This window comes from Malus sylvestris, chromosome 6 (genome assembly GCF_916048215.2).
Source record: "Malus sylvestris chromosome 6, drMalSylv7.2, whole genome shotgun sequence".
Classification (NCBI taxonomy): Eukaryota; Viridiplantae; Streptophyta; class Magnoliopsida; order Rosales; family Rosaceae; genus Malus; species Malus sylvestris.
The window spans coordinates 27,943,745-27,959,068 of record NC_062265.1 but is presented as its reverse complement, the minus strand read 5'-3'; the positions used below and the strand labels follow the sequence as shown (position 1 = coordinate 27,959,068).

Here is a 15,324-nt window from a genome sequence, read left to right as displayed (position 1 = left end):
ATCGACCACTATTATTATTACTTAAAGAGGTATTTATCAATTTACCCTTTAAACTTGTGACCTTTGGTCAATTTCTCCCCTCAACTTTAATTTTGACCAATTTCTCCCCTCAACTCTCATAATTAGTCAATTTGCACCACACTTTAATTTTGGCCAATTTCTTCAGAAAATAGTACTACATATATATATAAAACAACACACAAGGGCAGTGAAACCCAAAATATGTCATGTCATAACGTATAAATCATGTAAGCTAGGTGTAGAATCAATGTAAAATAACACACCAGTTGGAGTCACCTAATGTGACCTGTACGACTAGACTATAGCTCATCAACCTAGGCTAGCACATGAGTCGAAGTCACCTGATGTGACCTGTACCACAGGCTAGGTATAAATATGTACGCTCAAGTGCTACAATCACGTGAAGGCTGTGCGATAAATCACGGGTCACCTACTAGTCGGAACCACCTATTGTGGTCTGTACAACAGGTTGGCACTAGACTTGGATCCAAGGTGAGCGTGTGGTGCAGGAGGTGAATGATCACGTGAAGGCTATAACCTAATCCCCAGACGGGAGCACTAATACTAGGTGCAGCCCTGATGAGCTCTAAATAAATATATGCATACCAATGCAACACAACCCATTCAATCACATCATACTCACCTGAAGCTTACCTGAGTCTCCACATCATTACACAATATAATTCACAAGTATAACAGTGCAATACTCAAAGTGCAACTTATTACGACATTGCATTCAAAGCATAAATCATTTTAAGAAAACGTTCTGGAAACCATATCATATATATCTATATATATATATAAGAAAATGCCCACTCACTGATAAGTAGCAGGATTGTAGCCCCCTGACCTCGCTTATCCACGTTCGTCCTTAAGGTATGTCTCACCTATATGCGAAATAACTAATTTTAGATTAATTTTAAAGCACATACACAAACTTTAGGAATAACTTCTCATACGTTGCTCGAATTGGGTGTTTGAATATACCAACATGATCTACTTAGAACACCCCCATATTTTCAGAATAATTTTTGGACATCACACGCGCCCTCACGCTCCAGCCATGCGTAAGCACGTGCTTGGCACACTGACGGAATCCCTAACGACGTTAGGGAATATTCCATTAAATAGTAGAATATTCGGTTTAAAAACTAACGGAGTTACCTGACGCCGTCAGTATATTCAGTCAAAGTTGACGGAATATTCTCCTCTATCTTCGATGGCTTCGCCGGAATTCATCGTCGGCCCCCGTCCGTGTCGCCGGTTTCTGGAAAATTTTCCAAAGCATATAACTACATCATTTCTCAACTAGAAGAACACAATCTTACCTATTTAAGGTCCTAAAATCGACGGAAAGTGGTTGAAAAAACCTTCGAAACCTCCGGGTTAAATCTGCAACTTCAAGACCTTGAGTGATCCGACATTCAAACCTCTCCAAAATTGTTCCAAAATGCTAGGGAAGTTAGATAAGTACCTTCTTGAATCTCAAAACCAACGACATCCCTCGCGATCACGTCAGAGGAAATTGGAACCCGAGCTCTGTCCTTTCTTTGAGAAAAAAGCACCTCCAAGTTTGTGAAGTCGAGATGAGCACAAAGATGTTATCCTTGTGCTTGATCCGTGAGGTTTTGATGAGTTTATGCACGGTTGGTCTACGAGCTGTACGGAATGGGAAGAATCGAGAAAGAAGAAGACGGTAAGGGTATGGTACACGTGTGTGTGTGTGTGTGTGGGTGTAGTCACGAATTGGCCCCAAGAAAAAGAAACAATGCCCTAATTGGGCTGCCATGAGAAAGGGAAAGGGAGAGAGTTATGTTAAGTGGCCCAAAATAAATAAAACCAATCCAATTTTGATTGGATTCAAGATTGTAGGAGCTAAGGTGATTGGTGAGTAAGGTATAGCCAACCCAAAAAATTATTTCTACCTAATCTCGATCTTTAATTGTCGTAACTTTTCCGTTAGAAAACCGATTCGACCCTAACTCACGTCAACGCGCTCGTGACGTTGAGTACGATTTAATTACAATGATAGAAATAATAATTTGAATTTGCACATGTACATCCACGTCACTAAACCACGAGGGCATTATCGTCACTTTACACACTCGGGGAAAAATATATATAATAATTCGAGACGGGTCGTCATAGTCTACCCCCCTTAAAAAAAATTTCGTCCCCAAAATTTCTACACATCAATAACTATAAAACAGGAATGGATATAAATCTCGCATACGTTCCTCAGTCTCCCAGGTGGCTTCCTCGACCGAATGGTTCCTCCATAAAACTTTCACCATATGAACAGTCTTGTTACGAAGAACCTTATCTTTCCAATCCAAGATCATCACTGGTTCCTCATCATAAATCAAATCTGGATTAATTTCTAATGGTTGAGGAGGGATCACGTGCGATGGATCAAAGACATAGTGACGAAGCATAGATCGTGAAAAACGTCGTGCACCTATGATAGCTCTAGAGGTAGTTTAAGCCTGTAGGCAACTTCACCAACTCGCTCAATAATTTGATACGATCCAATATACCGAAGACTCAACTTACCTTTCTTATCGAACAGTACCACACCTCTCCACGGTGATAGTTTTAAGAATACCCAATCTCCAACTTTATATACTCTGTCAGTGGCATGCTTATCGGCGATGCTCTTCTGTCGATCCTGGGCTACTTTCAGGTTAGCTTTAATCACCTGAATATTTTGTGTAGTCTCATTCACAATCTCAGGGCCCACTAGCACTTTCTCGCCAACTTCAGACGAACATAAACGAGTATGACATGATTTACCATAAAATGCCTCAAAATGTTACATACCAATGCTAGAATGATAATTTTTATTATAAGCAAACTTGATCAAAGGCAAACGCTTATGCTAAGCGTCTCCAAATTGCAAAACCGAGGATCTCATCATATCTTATAGCGTCTAAATGGTTCTCTCAGATTGTCCGTCCGTCTGAGGGTGATAAGCCGTACTGTAAAGTAATCTCAAACCGAGAGCTTTCTAGAAAGCTACCCAAAATTTAGAAGTAAACCTGGGGTCCCGATCCGAAACAATACTCACTGGGACACCATGATATTTAACAATTTCTGAAATAAACCGTTCTGCCAACTAATTCAACAAATAATTTTCTCGAACGGGTATGAAATGTGTTGACTTGGTGAGTCGATCCACTATCACCCAAATACCATCATAACCATTCCGCGTACGAGGTAACTTGTACACGAAATCCATGGTAATATCTTCCCATTTCCACAGTGGTACGGGAAGTGGCTGCAATAACCCAAAAGGTTTCTTCATCTCTACCTTTAATTGTTGACAAACTACACAACGACTCATATATTCAGCAATCTCTCTTTTCATACCAGGCTAGTAATAGAAAGGTTGAATAGTGTGATACATCTTGGTACTTCCAGGATGCATCGCATATGCTGAAACATGCGTCTCATAAAGTATATCTTTCTTTAATTCTTCGACATTAGGCACGTACATTCGGTCGCCCTGCATCAGCATACCATCAAAATTCCTTATCCTGAGGTCTTTCTTTTTCCCCTCTAAAATTGCCTGAAGTAATTCCTGAGATTCCTCGTCATTCATTTGAGCCTCGAGTACACGATATATCAAGATTGGTCTGACTCAAAAACTAGCAAGTAGGGCTTCTTCCTAATCTTCCACTTCTAAATCAACTCCAGTAGATCTCAATTCAGTGAGGAGAGGAATACGACATGCATGAAAAACATTAATTTGGCCGTGTGATTTTCTGCTAAGTGCATCTGCCACTGTGTTTGCACAACCGGGATGATACTTAATCGTGCAATCGTAATCACTAAGCAATTATATCCATCTCCGTTGTTGGAGATTAAGATCTTTCTGAGTGAAAATGTACTTGAGGCTTTTATGATCCGTAAAAATCTTGCACTTTTCGCTATAAAGAAAATGCCTCCAAATCTTCAAAGCAAAAACAATGGCAGCCAACTCAAGATCATGAGTAGGATAATTCATCTCGTGGGGCTCGCTATGCATAAGCAATTACCCTGCCATGCTGCATTAACACACAACCCAATCCATTCAAGGAAGCATCACTATAAATCTCAAAATCCCCACTATCATCCGGAAGCACCATAATAGGTACATGAGTGAAGCAATACTTCAGCTGTTGAAAACTTCGGTCACAATCATCACTCCACTCGAAATTTTATGGTTAACGCTGTTAATGGCAAGGCTATAGCTGAGAATTCTTTCACAAAACGTTGATAATAACCGGCTAGACCCAGAAAACTCCATACTTCCGTGACAATACGAGGTTGTTCCCAGTTCTCTACTGCAGCTACCTTCTGAGGGTCTACAAGAATACCCTGAGTTGAAATTACATGTCCTAAAAATGATACTTGATCTAGCCAAAATTGACATGTACTAAACTTAGCATATAGTCGATGTTCTCTTAACTTCTCTAAAACTAAAGTGAGATGTCTAGTATGCTCCGCCTTAGATTTAGAATATACCAAAATATCATCAATGAAGACAATAACAAACATGTCGAGGTACAGACGAAATACCCGATTCATCAGGTCCATAAAGGTTGCTGGAGCATTCGTTAACCCGAATGGCATTACAAGAAACTCGTAATGACCATAACGAGTTCGAAACACTATCTTTGGAACATCCTCACGCTTAATCTTCAACTGATAATACCCAAATCTCATGTCAATCTTTGAAAACACACAAACACCTCGAAGCTGGTAAAAAAGATCATCAATACGAGGTAACGGATAACAATTTTTAATCGTCACCCAGTTCAACTGTCGATAATCAATACATAGCCTCAAAGTTCCGTCTTTCTTTCGCACAAACAACACTGGAGCTCCTCATGGTGAAGTACTAGGCTGGATAAAACCCTTATCAACAAGTTCTTGTGATTGGGTTTTCAATTCTCTCAATTCAACATGAGCCATTCGATAAGGGGTTAAAGAAATAGGATCAGTACCTGGAATTAAATCAATGACGAACTCTACTTCACGATTTGGATGTAGCCCAGGTAATTCATTAGGAAAGACATCAGGAAAGTGTCTAACTACGCGAGCATCCTCCACATAAGTAGAATTACCCTCGTTCAGCACCACATGAGCTAGGTGGCCCTGACATCCTTTCCTCAACAATTTCTTCGCTTTCACGGCTGAGATAACACCATGTCTCAACCCACAACGCTCACCCACGAAAGTGACCACAGGCAAGCCCGGCTGATGGAAAGTAACAACCTTCTTATAACAATCTAACTTGGCATAATTGTAATGTAACCAATCCATGCCCAAAATAACATCAAAATCGACAATATCCAGATGAGCAAGATTACCTGGCATGATAACATCCTCAACAAAAACAGGACATCCTTGATACTCCTAGCTAACATAACATGTCTTACCTTTAGGCATTGAAAACTCTAACTCGTAATCGAGGGGTGTAAGGTGTGGTTAAGTCATTTAAGCAAACTTATGAGAGATAACAGAATGTGTGGCACCTGAATCAATTAATACTCTAGAAAAATGACCAAGAATATTCAATGTACCCATAATTAAATCAGGGTTGCTCTGAGCGTCTTGCAGAGTGATATGATGAACACGACCTTGCGCTTGCTGCCGGCCTCCAAAACCTATGTTCCTTAATTACCTCGTCCCTGGATACCTTCTCCTTAACTAGGCTGATTAGGATGCCTCAACGAACCAGCACTGCTATAAGCAACATCAAGGTTCTGAGATGGTCCTCTAGCGTACCACTGCGATCTACTGCCCTGATATGGCGCATAACCCCCTTATATGGTGGATAACCACCCTGGTAATATGGATCTGTTAGGTACTAGTATGTTCCCCTAGAATATGGAGCTACATCTCCCTGATAGTGGTAAGCACCACAATAACCTGTCGGAGTATAGCCACTATGCCCTTAAATCTACTAAAGGGTTACAGCCGGTGGTAAAGCAGAAGGCTGAGGTTTCTGCTGATTCTATGAGCACTAGATAGCTCGATGCCCCATCTGGCCACAAGTGAAACATCCACCACTACCATCTTGTCTACACTCCCCAAAATGACGATTATTACACCTACAACAAAGTGGAGCACCAGGACTATTAGGATTTCTCTGCCTCTGGAATCAGGAACCACTTGTAAACCTGCCACCCCTCCGTGGCGTAGCAGAATTCGAACCACCACTGGATGAACCAGAACTAGCACTACTTTGCTTAAAATTCTGTGTTTTACAAGGACCGTAAGATGACTGCCCTTTATCTTTATTATTATTTTTTTAACATTACCTTTTTCTTCCTCTTCATCACTATCATCTGGAGCACTCTCAGAGTCCTCAACCCGAAGTAGAATCTCGAAAAATTCTTGATATGTAGAACATGGAGTCATAGTTACCATAAAACACCACTTCTTTCGAGTACCCCACTTAAAACGTCGAAGCATCTTAGTAGGATTTGCAGCAATCTCCGAAAAATATCGGGACAAATCAGTGAACTTCCAATGATGCTCAATAGCTGACATTTTCCCTTGCTTCAAATGCGAGAATTCTTCCCTCTTACGATCCAAATACTCTGGAGTATAAATCTCTTCTGAAATAGGTGCTTAAAAACCTCCCAAATTGGGGCATCTTCCGCTAACAACTGGAAAGATTTATGTCTTCACCATGATGCAGCCTCCTCACGCAAAAACCAAGTAGTTATCTCAACCCATCTGTCATCTGGAAGATTTCCCTGTTGCTGCATCACCCGAAAAGTTTTCTCAACATGATCAAGCCAACGCTCAGCTCCCTCGGACCCTTCATTGCCTAAGAAATCATTCAACTTCAAGTTATAAACAGTCGCAAAGGGGGTTCTCTGGGGTGGACGGAGTGAGGACTGAATAGCATTAGCAATAGCTTCACCAAGTTGTCTAATATCTGGAAAATTATACTCAAAAGAAATACATGGCTCTCTACGAGGCGACATGGTTCTGACATAAAAGATAAAAATAATTTGAACTCAAGCAAAGAGTACAAGACGGCCGAAACCTAGGCTCTGATACCAAATTGACATACCCCGATCGAAGTCGAGACGTGATGGCCGTCACGTGAGGGTGATGTAGCCAAATGCGCAACAGAAGTGTAAACAATAATAAGAAAATGCGAATAAATAAAAATCAACCTAAGCTAATCTAACTAGTGATAATAAATAAGTGCGTGAAAGTGGTCAAGTACCAAATACAAGTATTCAGAGCATAGGCAATTCAACAGCGCAGTCAAACTAACTAAGTGCTAATTATACAAAATAAGCAGAAGATCCCTACTTATTTATGGATATGTCAGAATAGCCGTGAAGTCCTCGTGAGCCACCAAAGATGATCAACTACCTAGAACCTTGAGGGGCGCAAAACAGAAAGGTGAGTGGGCAAAAACAAAACATTTGAAAACACATTTATCTTTTTTAAACATAATAACCCCTCACTGTAAAACCTGTATAGTTTCCAGAAAATAGTACTACATATATAAAACAACACACAAGGGCAGTGAAACCCAAAATATGCCATGTCATAACGTATAAATCATGTAAGCTAGGTGTAGAATCAATGTAAAATAACACGTCAGTCGGAGTCACTTAATGTGACATGTACGACTAGACTATAGCTCATCAACCTAGGCTAGCACACGAGTCGAAGTCACATGATGTGACCTGTACGACAGGCTAGGTATAAATATGTACACTCAAGTGCTACAATCACGTGAAGGTTGTGTGATAAATCGCTGGTCACCTACAAGTCGGAACCACCTATTGTGGTTTGTATGATATGCTGGCACCAGACTTGGATCCAAGGTCACATCATACTCACCTGAAGCTTACTTGAGTCTCCACAGCATTACACAATATAATTCACAAGTATAACAGTGCAATACTCAAAGTGCAACCATGGCATTCAAAGCATAAATCATTTTAAGAAAACATTCTGGAAACCATATCATATATATAGAAAGAAAGAAAATGCCCACTCACTGATAAGTAGCATGATCGTAGCCCCCTAGCCTCGCTTGTCCAAGCTCGTCTTTAGGGTACATCTCACCTATATGCGAAATAACTAATTTTACATTAATTTTAAAGCACATACACAAACCTTAGGAATAACTTCTCATACATTGCAAATTGGGTGTTTGAATATACCAACATGATCTACTTAATAACACAAACACCCCCATATTTTCAAAATAATTTTTAGACATCACACGCGCCCTTACGTGCTGGCCACACACAGGCACGTGCTCGGCACACTGACCGAATCTCTAACGGTGTTAGGGAATATTCCGTTAAATAGTAAAATATTCTATTTAAAAACTAACAGAGCTACTTGACGCCGTCAATATATTCCATCAAAGTTGACGGAATATTCTCCTCATTCTCCAGTGGCTTCGCCTAAATCCGCCGCCGGGCGTTGTCTGTGTTGCCGGTTTCTCGAAAATTTTCTAAAGCTTAAAACTACGTCATTTCTCAACCAAATTTCACGAATTTTTATATGGATTTGAAGCTCTCAACTAGAAGAACACAATCTTACCTATTTGAGGTCCTAGAACCGACGAAAAATGGTCTGAAAAACCTTCGAAACCTCCAGCTAAACCTGCAACTTCACGACCCTGAGTGATCCAATGTTCAAACCACCCCAAAATTGTTCCAAAATGCTAGGGAAGTTAGATGAGTACCTTCTTGAATCTCAAAACCAACTAAATCCCTCATGATCAAGGAAATTGGACCCCTTGCCGGAGCTCGAGTCTCTCGAGTTCTACATGTCCTTTCTTCGAGAAAAAGGCACCTCCATGTTTGTGAAGTCGAGAGGAGCACGAGGATGTTATCATTGTGCTTGATCCGTAAGGTTTTGATGGGTTTCTGCGCGGGTGGTCTATGGGTTGTACGGACGGGGAAGAATCAAGAAAGAATGAGAGGGTGAGGGTATGGTACATGTGTGTGTGTGGGTGTAGTCACGGGTTGGCCCCAAGAAAAAGAAACAAAGCCCTCATTGGGCTGCCATGAGAAAGGGAAAGAGAGAGAGTTATGTTAAGTAGCCCAAAATAAACAAAACCAATCCAATTTTGATTGGATTCAAGATTAGAGGAGCTAAGGTGATTGGTGAGTAAGGTATAGCCAACCCAAAAACATATTTCTACCCTACTCGATCTTTAATTGTCGTAACTTTTCTGTTAGAAAATCGATTCGACCTTAACTCACGTCAACGTGCTCGTGATGTTGAGTACGATTTAATTACGACGGTAGAAATAATAATTTGAATCTACACATGTACATCCATGTCACTAAACCACGAGGGCATTATCGTCACTTTACACACTCAGGGAGAAAAATATATAATAATTCGGGACGGGTCGTCACATCTTACTTAAAAGTGAATAAAATATGGCTAAGTTGGCTACTTTGAACAGTAATAGTTGAATTCAAGAATGGTTGATCACAGTTTGGATGGGGTCAAATATCCTATAAAGACGAAAATTAATCAGTCATATTGCTCACTATATACACCTCTCGAATAATAGATTATTATCCGGGCTCTGGTTTTGGGTGCATGAGCATCTTAAATTATTGACCTAACCTACATATGCTTTTTAAATTACGCAAGTTTTATTTATTTAAGTTATAATGTATGTTCTAGATATGAAATATGAACTTGCATCTCATGTGCGGGGGATGTACATATTTTTTATTTGCAAATAACATATCTTAACTAAATAAAATTTAATAATTTGAACCGTTCAATTTATTAATCTTTATTTGAAGACCAATATTGCAACAAATCATTCGAATTGGAGGTCGTTTAATGATCTAAACATATCAAATAAATGGAAGATTGACCTGAATATATTACTTGGTACCTACATCTTCATTTGTTCTATACATTTGACTATATGATCTCCAAGTGAAACGATTTTAGCAGGAGTGATCTTCAAATGAAGATTAAGAAATTAAACGATTTTGATTATATATTTGTACTATCAAAATATGTTATTCGTAAGGGGGATGAAATCATCCCCCAAAGAGGAATGCAAGTATTGTATAATATTAAAATACAAAGTTAGAATGCTTGTTAAAAATATATATATATAAAGTTAGAATGAAGATGTTATTAGCATTAAAAAAAGTTTTTATGCACTCTAAACTTATAATAATATAAGGGAGAAAAAAGCACTTGAAACAATGATGAATTTTTGAGTGCTAATTAACACTTTGCATTCCTATCTTCCTAAAAAATCATCATCCATTCCTCTTTGTTGAAAAAAAGAACACATATGTAAGTTACCTGGCTATCAAATTAACGGGTGAGCTTATACGCTGATCAGTGCATACAAATTATTTTATTTGCACCGATGCCTGCAAATCAAAAATCATTTTTTGACATATCCAGTTCTTCCTTTCTATCTGGCATATGTTTGAAGTACTTTATCCTTGATTCTGTGAACTATAAAGATATTTTTGGGGTGGATCGTGTTTGCATGCGTAGAAACTGAATATCCTATTCACTAGGATATTAAACTACATGCATTTTGTGAAGAGATTTACAGTGTGTCTGGAACACGGGACGGCTACCACTTGTTATTATACAACTGGAGGAAAGTGTTTTTTTGTGTCCCTCCAATAATTATATAATGACATGTGAATTCTATCGTGAGTTCTGAGTATACTGAAAATTCTCTTGATTGTGTGAACTTAAGTTATTAAATCGTTTACACTAAGCACTTCCTACAACAACAAAAACCATATCACAACATTTGGAAACTACGCAAATAGCTGAGGAAGTGATCTGCAGGCTCCATATCACCGTGTGACTACTCCGAAAAATTACTCACCCAGTTACACAAAAGTACTTATGGATTGCATGAATCCAACATATAATTGCAGTGGCCCATTTGGTCATTTATCATAAGTCGATCGATAAACTGATCAATTCCAGTTATTGGAGAACATTCTTATTGATTCGGCAAGAGTCCTTAACTAGTAAAATAGAAAAGTAGATGATGAAGAAGTGAATGTAATCAGAGCCTGGATGATCCCTTTGGGTAGTGTAGCACAATGCGATTGTAGGCATCCAGAGTGAGAAAATCATCAAGTGTTTGAGCGGTGCATTGCCTGGTGAAAATCCTGCAAGCCTCCTTATACATTCCCTTCTTAAACTTCTCCTTCCCAACCTCCCTCTCAATCCTCTCCATTTCTTCCTCCACCACTCTCCCAAACAGCTCCTTCCCAACCCTCACTCCGAGCCCGTCACCGTCCAACTCCACTCCATACTTGATCCACTGCCAGTTCTGCACCCTGCTTATTTCCGCAGTGGCTGCATCCTCCATGAGGTTGTAGAGTGGCACTGAGCCTGTCCCAGTGAGCCATGCTGCCACGTACTGGATCCCTACCCGGGTGTTGAGCCGGAGACCTTCTAGGGTTCGGACGCCGCGAGGCCTCTGGAGGAGGTCTTCTTCTGTTATGGTGGATGCATCTTCTCTTCTCATGGATTGGATTTGGTTAGGGGTGTTGGGCGGCATGTTGTTGGTGAAGATATCCATGCAGGCTGGGATTAGCCCTGGGTGAGCTGCCCATGTTCCATCATGTCCTGCTTTCACCTCCCTTAGCTTGTCTTTCCTCACCAAGTCCAAGGCTGCTTCATTTGCTTTTGGATCATCTCTGATTGGAATCTGAGCTGCCTGCTCATTTCAAAAGTTGGATAAATGAAAAACATTTCATATTTGTCGTCTCTAATTTACAAGTTCTCAATCTCCCAAGTTTTATATCCATGTTTTACATGAATATGCAAGTAATTTGAGAACTACTTATATATCATTGGTTGCGAACTCTTAATTCGAAAATTGAACTGGGGAGACAGTAGACGGGCAAATAAGTTGTATATAAAACAGGTTTTGTACACTTTATTGTCTGTTAGTGTCCATGTAGTTCTACGTTTGATTAAAAATCGAGGAACGCTCCAATCTACCACTGCCAATCTGGGAACACTCTAACAGTGGTAGATTAGAACATTTCCCTTCAAAAAGATTAGAACATTTTGCATAAGAATCCTACAACATGCATATCAAATTATCAATCAGACACCTACTGTGTCATAAAGATAGCAGTGATGCACAAAATTTGTATACGGCTGCAAACTGGACATGCGACAGAAATGCTTATAGTTATAGGCACATTAACTAATAATGAAGAAGAATTGCATACCATGCCACCCATGGCGTGCACGCCGCGCCTATGGCACGTCCGGATGAGGAGGTCAGAGTAGCTCCTCATGAAATGTTGAGTCATGCCCACCAGAACACGGTCTGGCAAGAGGCGGTCGGGGTGAGCCTGGAAGGTTTTGACATAGCTGAAAATGTAATCCCATCTTCCACAGTTCAAGCCAACAGAGTGGTCCCTCAGCTCATAGAGGATCTCATCCATTTGAAACACAGCTGGAAGTGTTTCAATCAGCACAGTTGCCCTGATGCTACCTCTCTCTATCCCTGCCATCTTCTCTGCCCTCTCAAACACACAGTTCCATATCTTAGCTTCCCTGCAAAAATTATGCAGCTTCTGTCACACTAGTACATCATTTGGGCACAATACTAAATAATCTGGCTAATATCCATGCAACTTTCGGATAAAAATAAAAATTCCCCGACTCTCATCGTGAATTTTTTGTTATATATAGCAATTGAGGTTTTGGGCAATGCTGCGATGAAAGAAACTTATCTACAGTACCTATGACAAAATCTTAAGTCAATCATGTACTGATATGCGTTTTAACTTTTTCACATAGCAGTGTGGATTGGCTCGAGAATTGTCATAATGACATTTCATTACAAAAAGTCCTTTTTCTTCCCCACACAACAACATATAAAATTGACTTCACCAATGTTTGAATTGCATCACGTGACATAAAATTCTAAATATAATGTAAATTTTAGCATACAAATTACACTCTTCCCTTGCAAAAACGTTTGATCGAAACATCTTTAACATGTTTGAACAAATTAGTAAGGTATTTAACTAGTAATTACTTACCTTGAGGTCTCCATTTTAGGGAGATAGAAGAAAGGTCCAAATCCAGCCCCTTGGGTTTGCCTGAATGCTTTATAGTTGTGGTAAAAGTAAAGGCCGAAGTCCACAAGGCAACCAGTTGCAGGCTCACCATCAATGAAAATGTGAGCCTCAGGCAAGTGCCAACCTCTCGGACGAACAAAAAGCTTGGCTGTGTTTCTGTCGTTCAGCTTGTAAACCCTATTCCTGGCCTTGTCATGGAATGTTATGCTCCCATCCACAGCATCCTTCAGATTCACTTGCCCTCTCATCAAGTTCTCCCAAGTTGGTGACAGTGCATCTTCAAAGTCCGCCTACAAAAATAAGAACAGCTTTTTTAGATTACAATGGAGATAAGCAAACCAGACATTAGCCTAATCTTAACTCATTTGCTACGTTAAAGGGGAACTAAGTACCATTTTCATTCATGCTTGTGAATGCACTCAACAAAACTAGTTTGTATCAAAATTGTAGATCACATCTCCAATTTTATTGATGCTAGACTCATTTTTATAAACGAGGTCTCGTGAAGATGTGACTTTACAAAAATTGTCCTCTAAAGAATGTCTTTTGAATAACTATCATACTGTAGCATTGTATTACCAAATAACCAGTCAAATTATCATTGTACTTTAGACAATGGCATATCAACTTTATCGTTTATAACCAGTGGATTAATCTATTACTATTGTAACCTTTTTTATCAAATTAGCACTGTACTTTAGTTTATGACGTATCAACTTCGTCGTTCAGTTATGTCATAACAAATTAATACTAACACTACATCACAGTTTGACCGTGATACTCAAATATTTATAGCGAAAGTAATTGACAAATATGATTCGTCATGTTATAATTCGGGTGGATCACAACATGTGGTGTTATGGCCATAACCATCATAATATGTGGTGTTATGGTTATAACCAAATTTTTCTTCCCACCGATCAAAACATGCTACCAAGCAAAAACGGAAAAAGGCAAAAACTGATCATTTTGAGAACCAACATGTATGAATGAAAACTACTGACCATGAAAACTTTGGCTCCAGAGTTGAGAGCATTGATGATCATCTTCCTCTCCACAGGTCCCGTAATCTCCACCTTCCGATCCGCCACCGCTTCCGGTACCGGAGCACAAACCCAATTCCCCTCCCTAATGAACTTGGTAGCAGGATCAAACCCTGGCAAAGCCCCTTCATTGTACCTCCTCTTAGCCTCCTTCCGACACTCCAACGCATACTTGATTCGGTTCCTAAATTCCCTCTGCAACTCCACCACAAACTGTAAAGCATCCTTGGTCAGAATCCTCGCAAACTCTCCGTCGTACCGTCCCCGAATGTCGACACCATCGGGAACGTCATATCCTCCGCCGCCACCACCGCTCCTCATGGTGGCCTGTTCAGGATAGCCATATGTGCCAACTCCTATCATTTTTTTTCTCCCTTTTGCTAGCAAAAACTATGATATGGTTGTAAGGGGAGGTGTAGTGATAGATATATAGAGGCGTGACCGAAAAGGGGTGTATAATGTAGCGGATGAGCATTATCGTTATGGGACGGTGCATGGCGTTATGTGCGTAAGGTGAGCAGGTGGTGATGCAAGTTGTGGATTGAAGAGGAGGAGGATAAGGAGGGGCGGCTTCTTTGAAGTTTGTGCCTGCCTTGGGGGTGGTGTCAATTAGGATACTGAGGATTGGGGGGTTTTACCACCGCGGTATGGTTTCATTGGACCCTGGTTGCATTTTTCTCACCTCTCAAGTGATGGCGAGAAATAGGGTGTGAATACCAGGATTATTTGTGGATGGTGAGCAAAAATATTTCTTTGACCTTTGCTATAAGATGTGTTAAAAAGAGAAGTTACATTTTTCACACTTTTGTTTTCTTTTTATTGCAATTTTTTCTTGTTTGAAGGTATTTTTAGGTTTGCATGTAAATAATCAGCTTTAATATTGGAGAGTGATTTTAACAACATTTTTACACACACCATTTTTTCAATTTGTTGGATCTAATTACTAAGAAATCTAAAATATTTGAATTGGCTCGCATATATTCTCAACTGAGAATCTATTAAAAAAATTCAACAATCGTGTCATCACTTGTACAACTTGACTAATTGATTCGAATTCTTCATTTAGTACTAGTGGAACAAGTTTTTTTTCACTTGTCAAAATGGAGATATTGTGGTTGATATTAAACCAACCCGTTAGTATTTGTGAGATTTAGCATATA

General features: G+C 39.7%; 1 protein-coding gene across 1 annotated transcript; it reads right to left on the bottom strand.

Annotated features, from left to right (window-relative positions):
* Positions 1-10,833: 10,833 nt before the first annotated feature.
* LOC126625349 (malate synthase, glyoxysomal) lies at positions 10,834-14,917 on the bottom strand. Its single transcript, XM_050294448.1, has 4 exons — positions 14,126-14,917; positions 13,083-13,411; positions 12,261-12,591; positions 10,834-11,737 (listed from the first exon to the last, which is right to left on the bottom strand). Exons 1-4 carry the CDS (start codon positions 14,525-14,527, stop codon positions 11,078-11,080), a joined length of 1,722 nt encoding a protein of 573 aa, XP_050150405.1. The 5' UTR covers positions 14,528-14,917; the 3' UTR covers positions 10,834-11,077.
* Between the last annotated feature and the right edge of the window lie 407 nt (positions 14,918-15,324).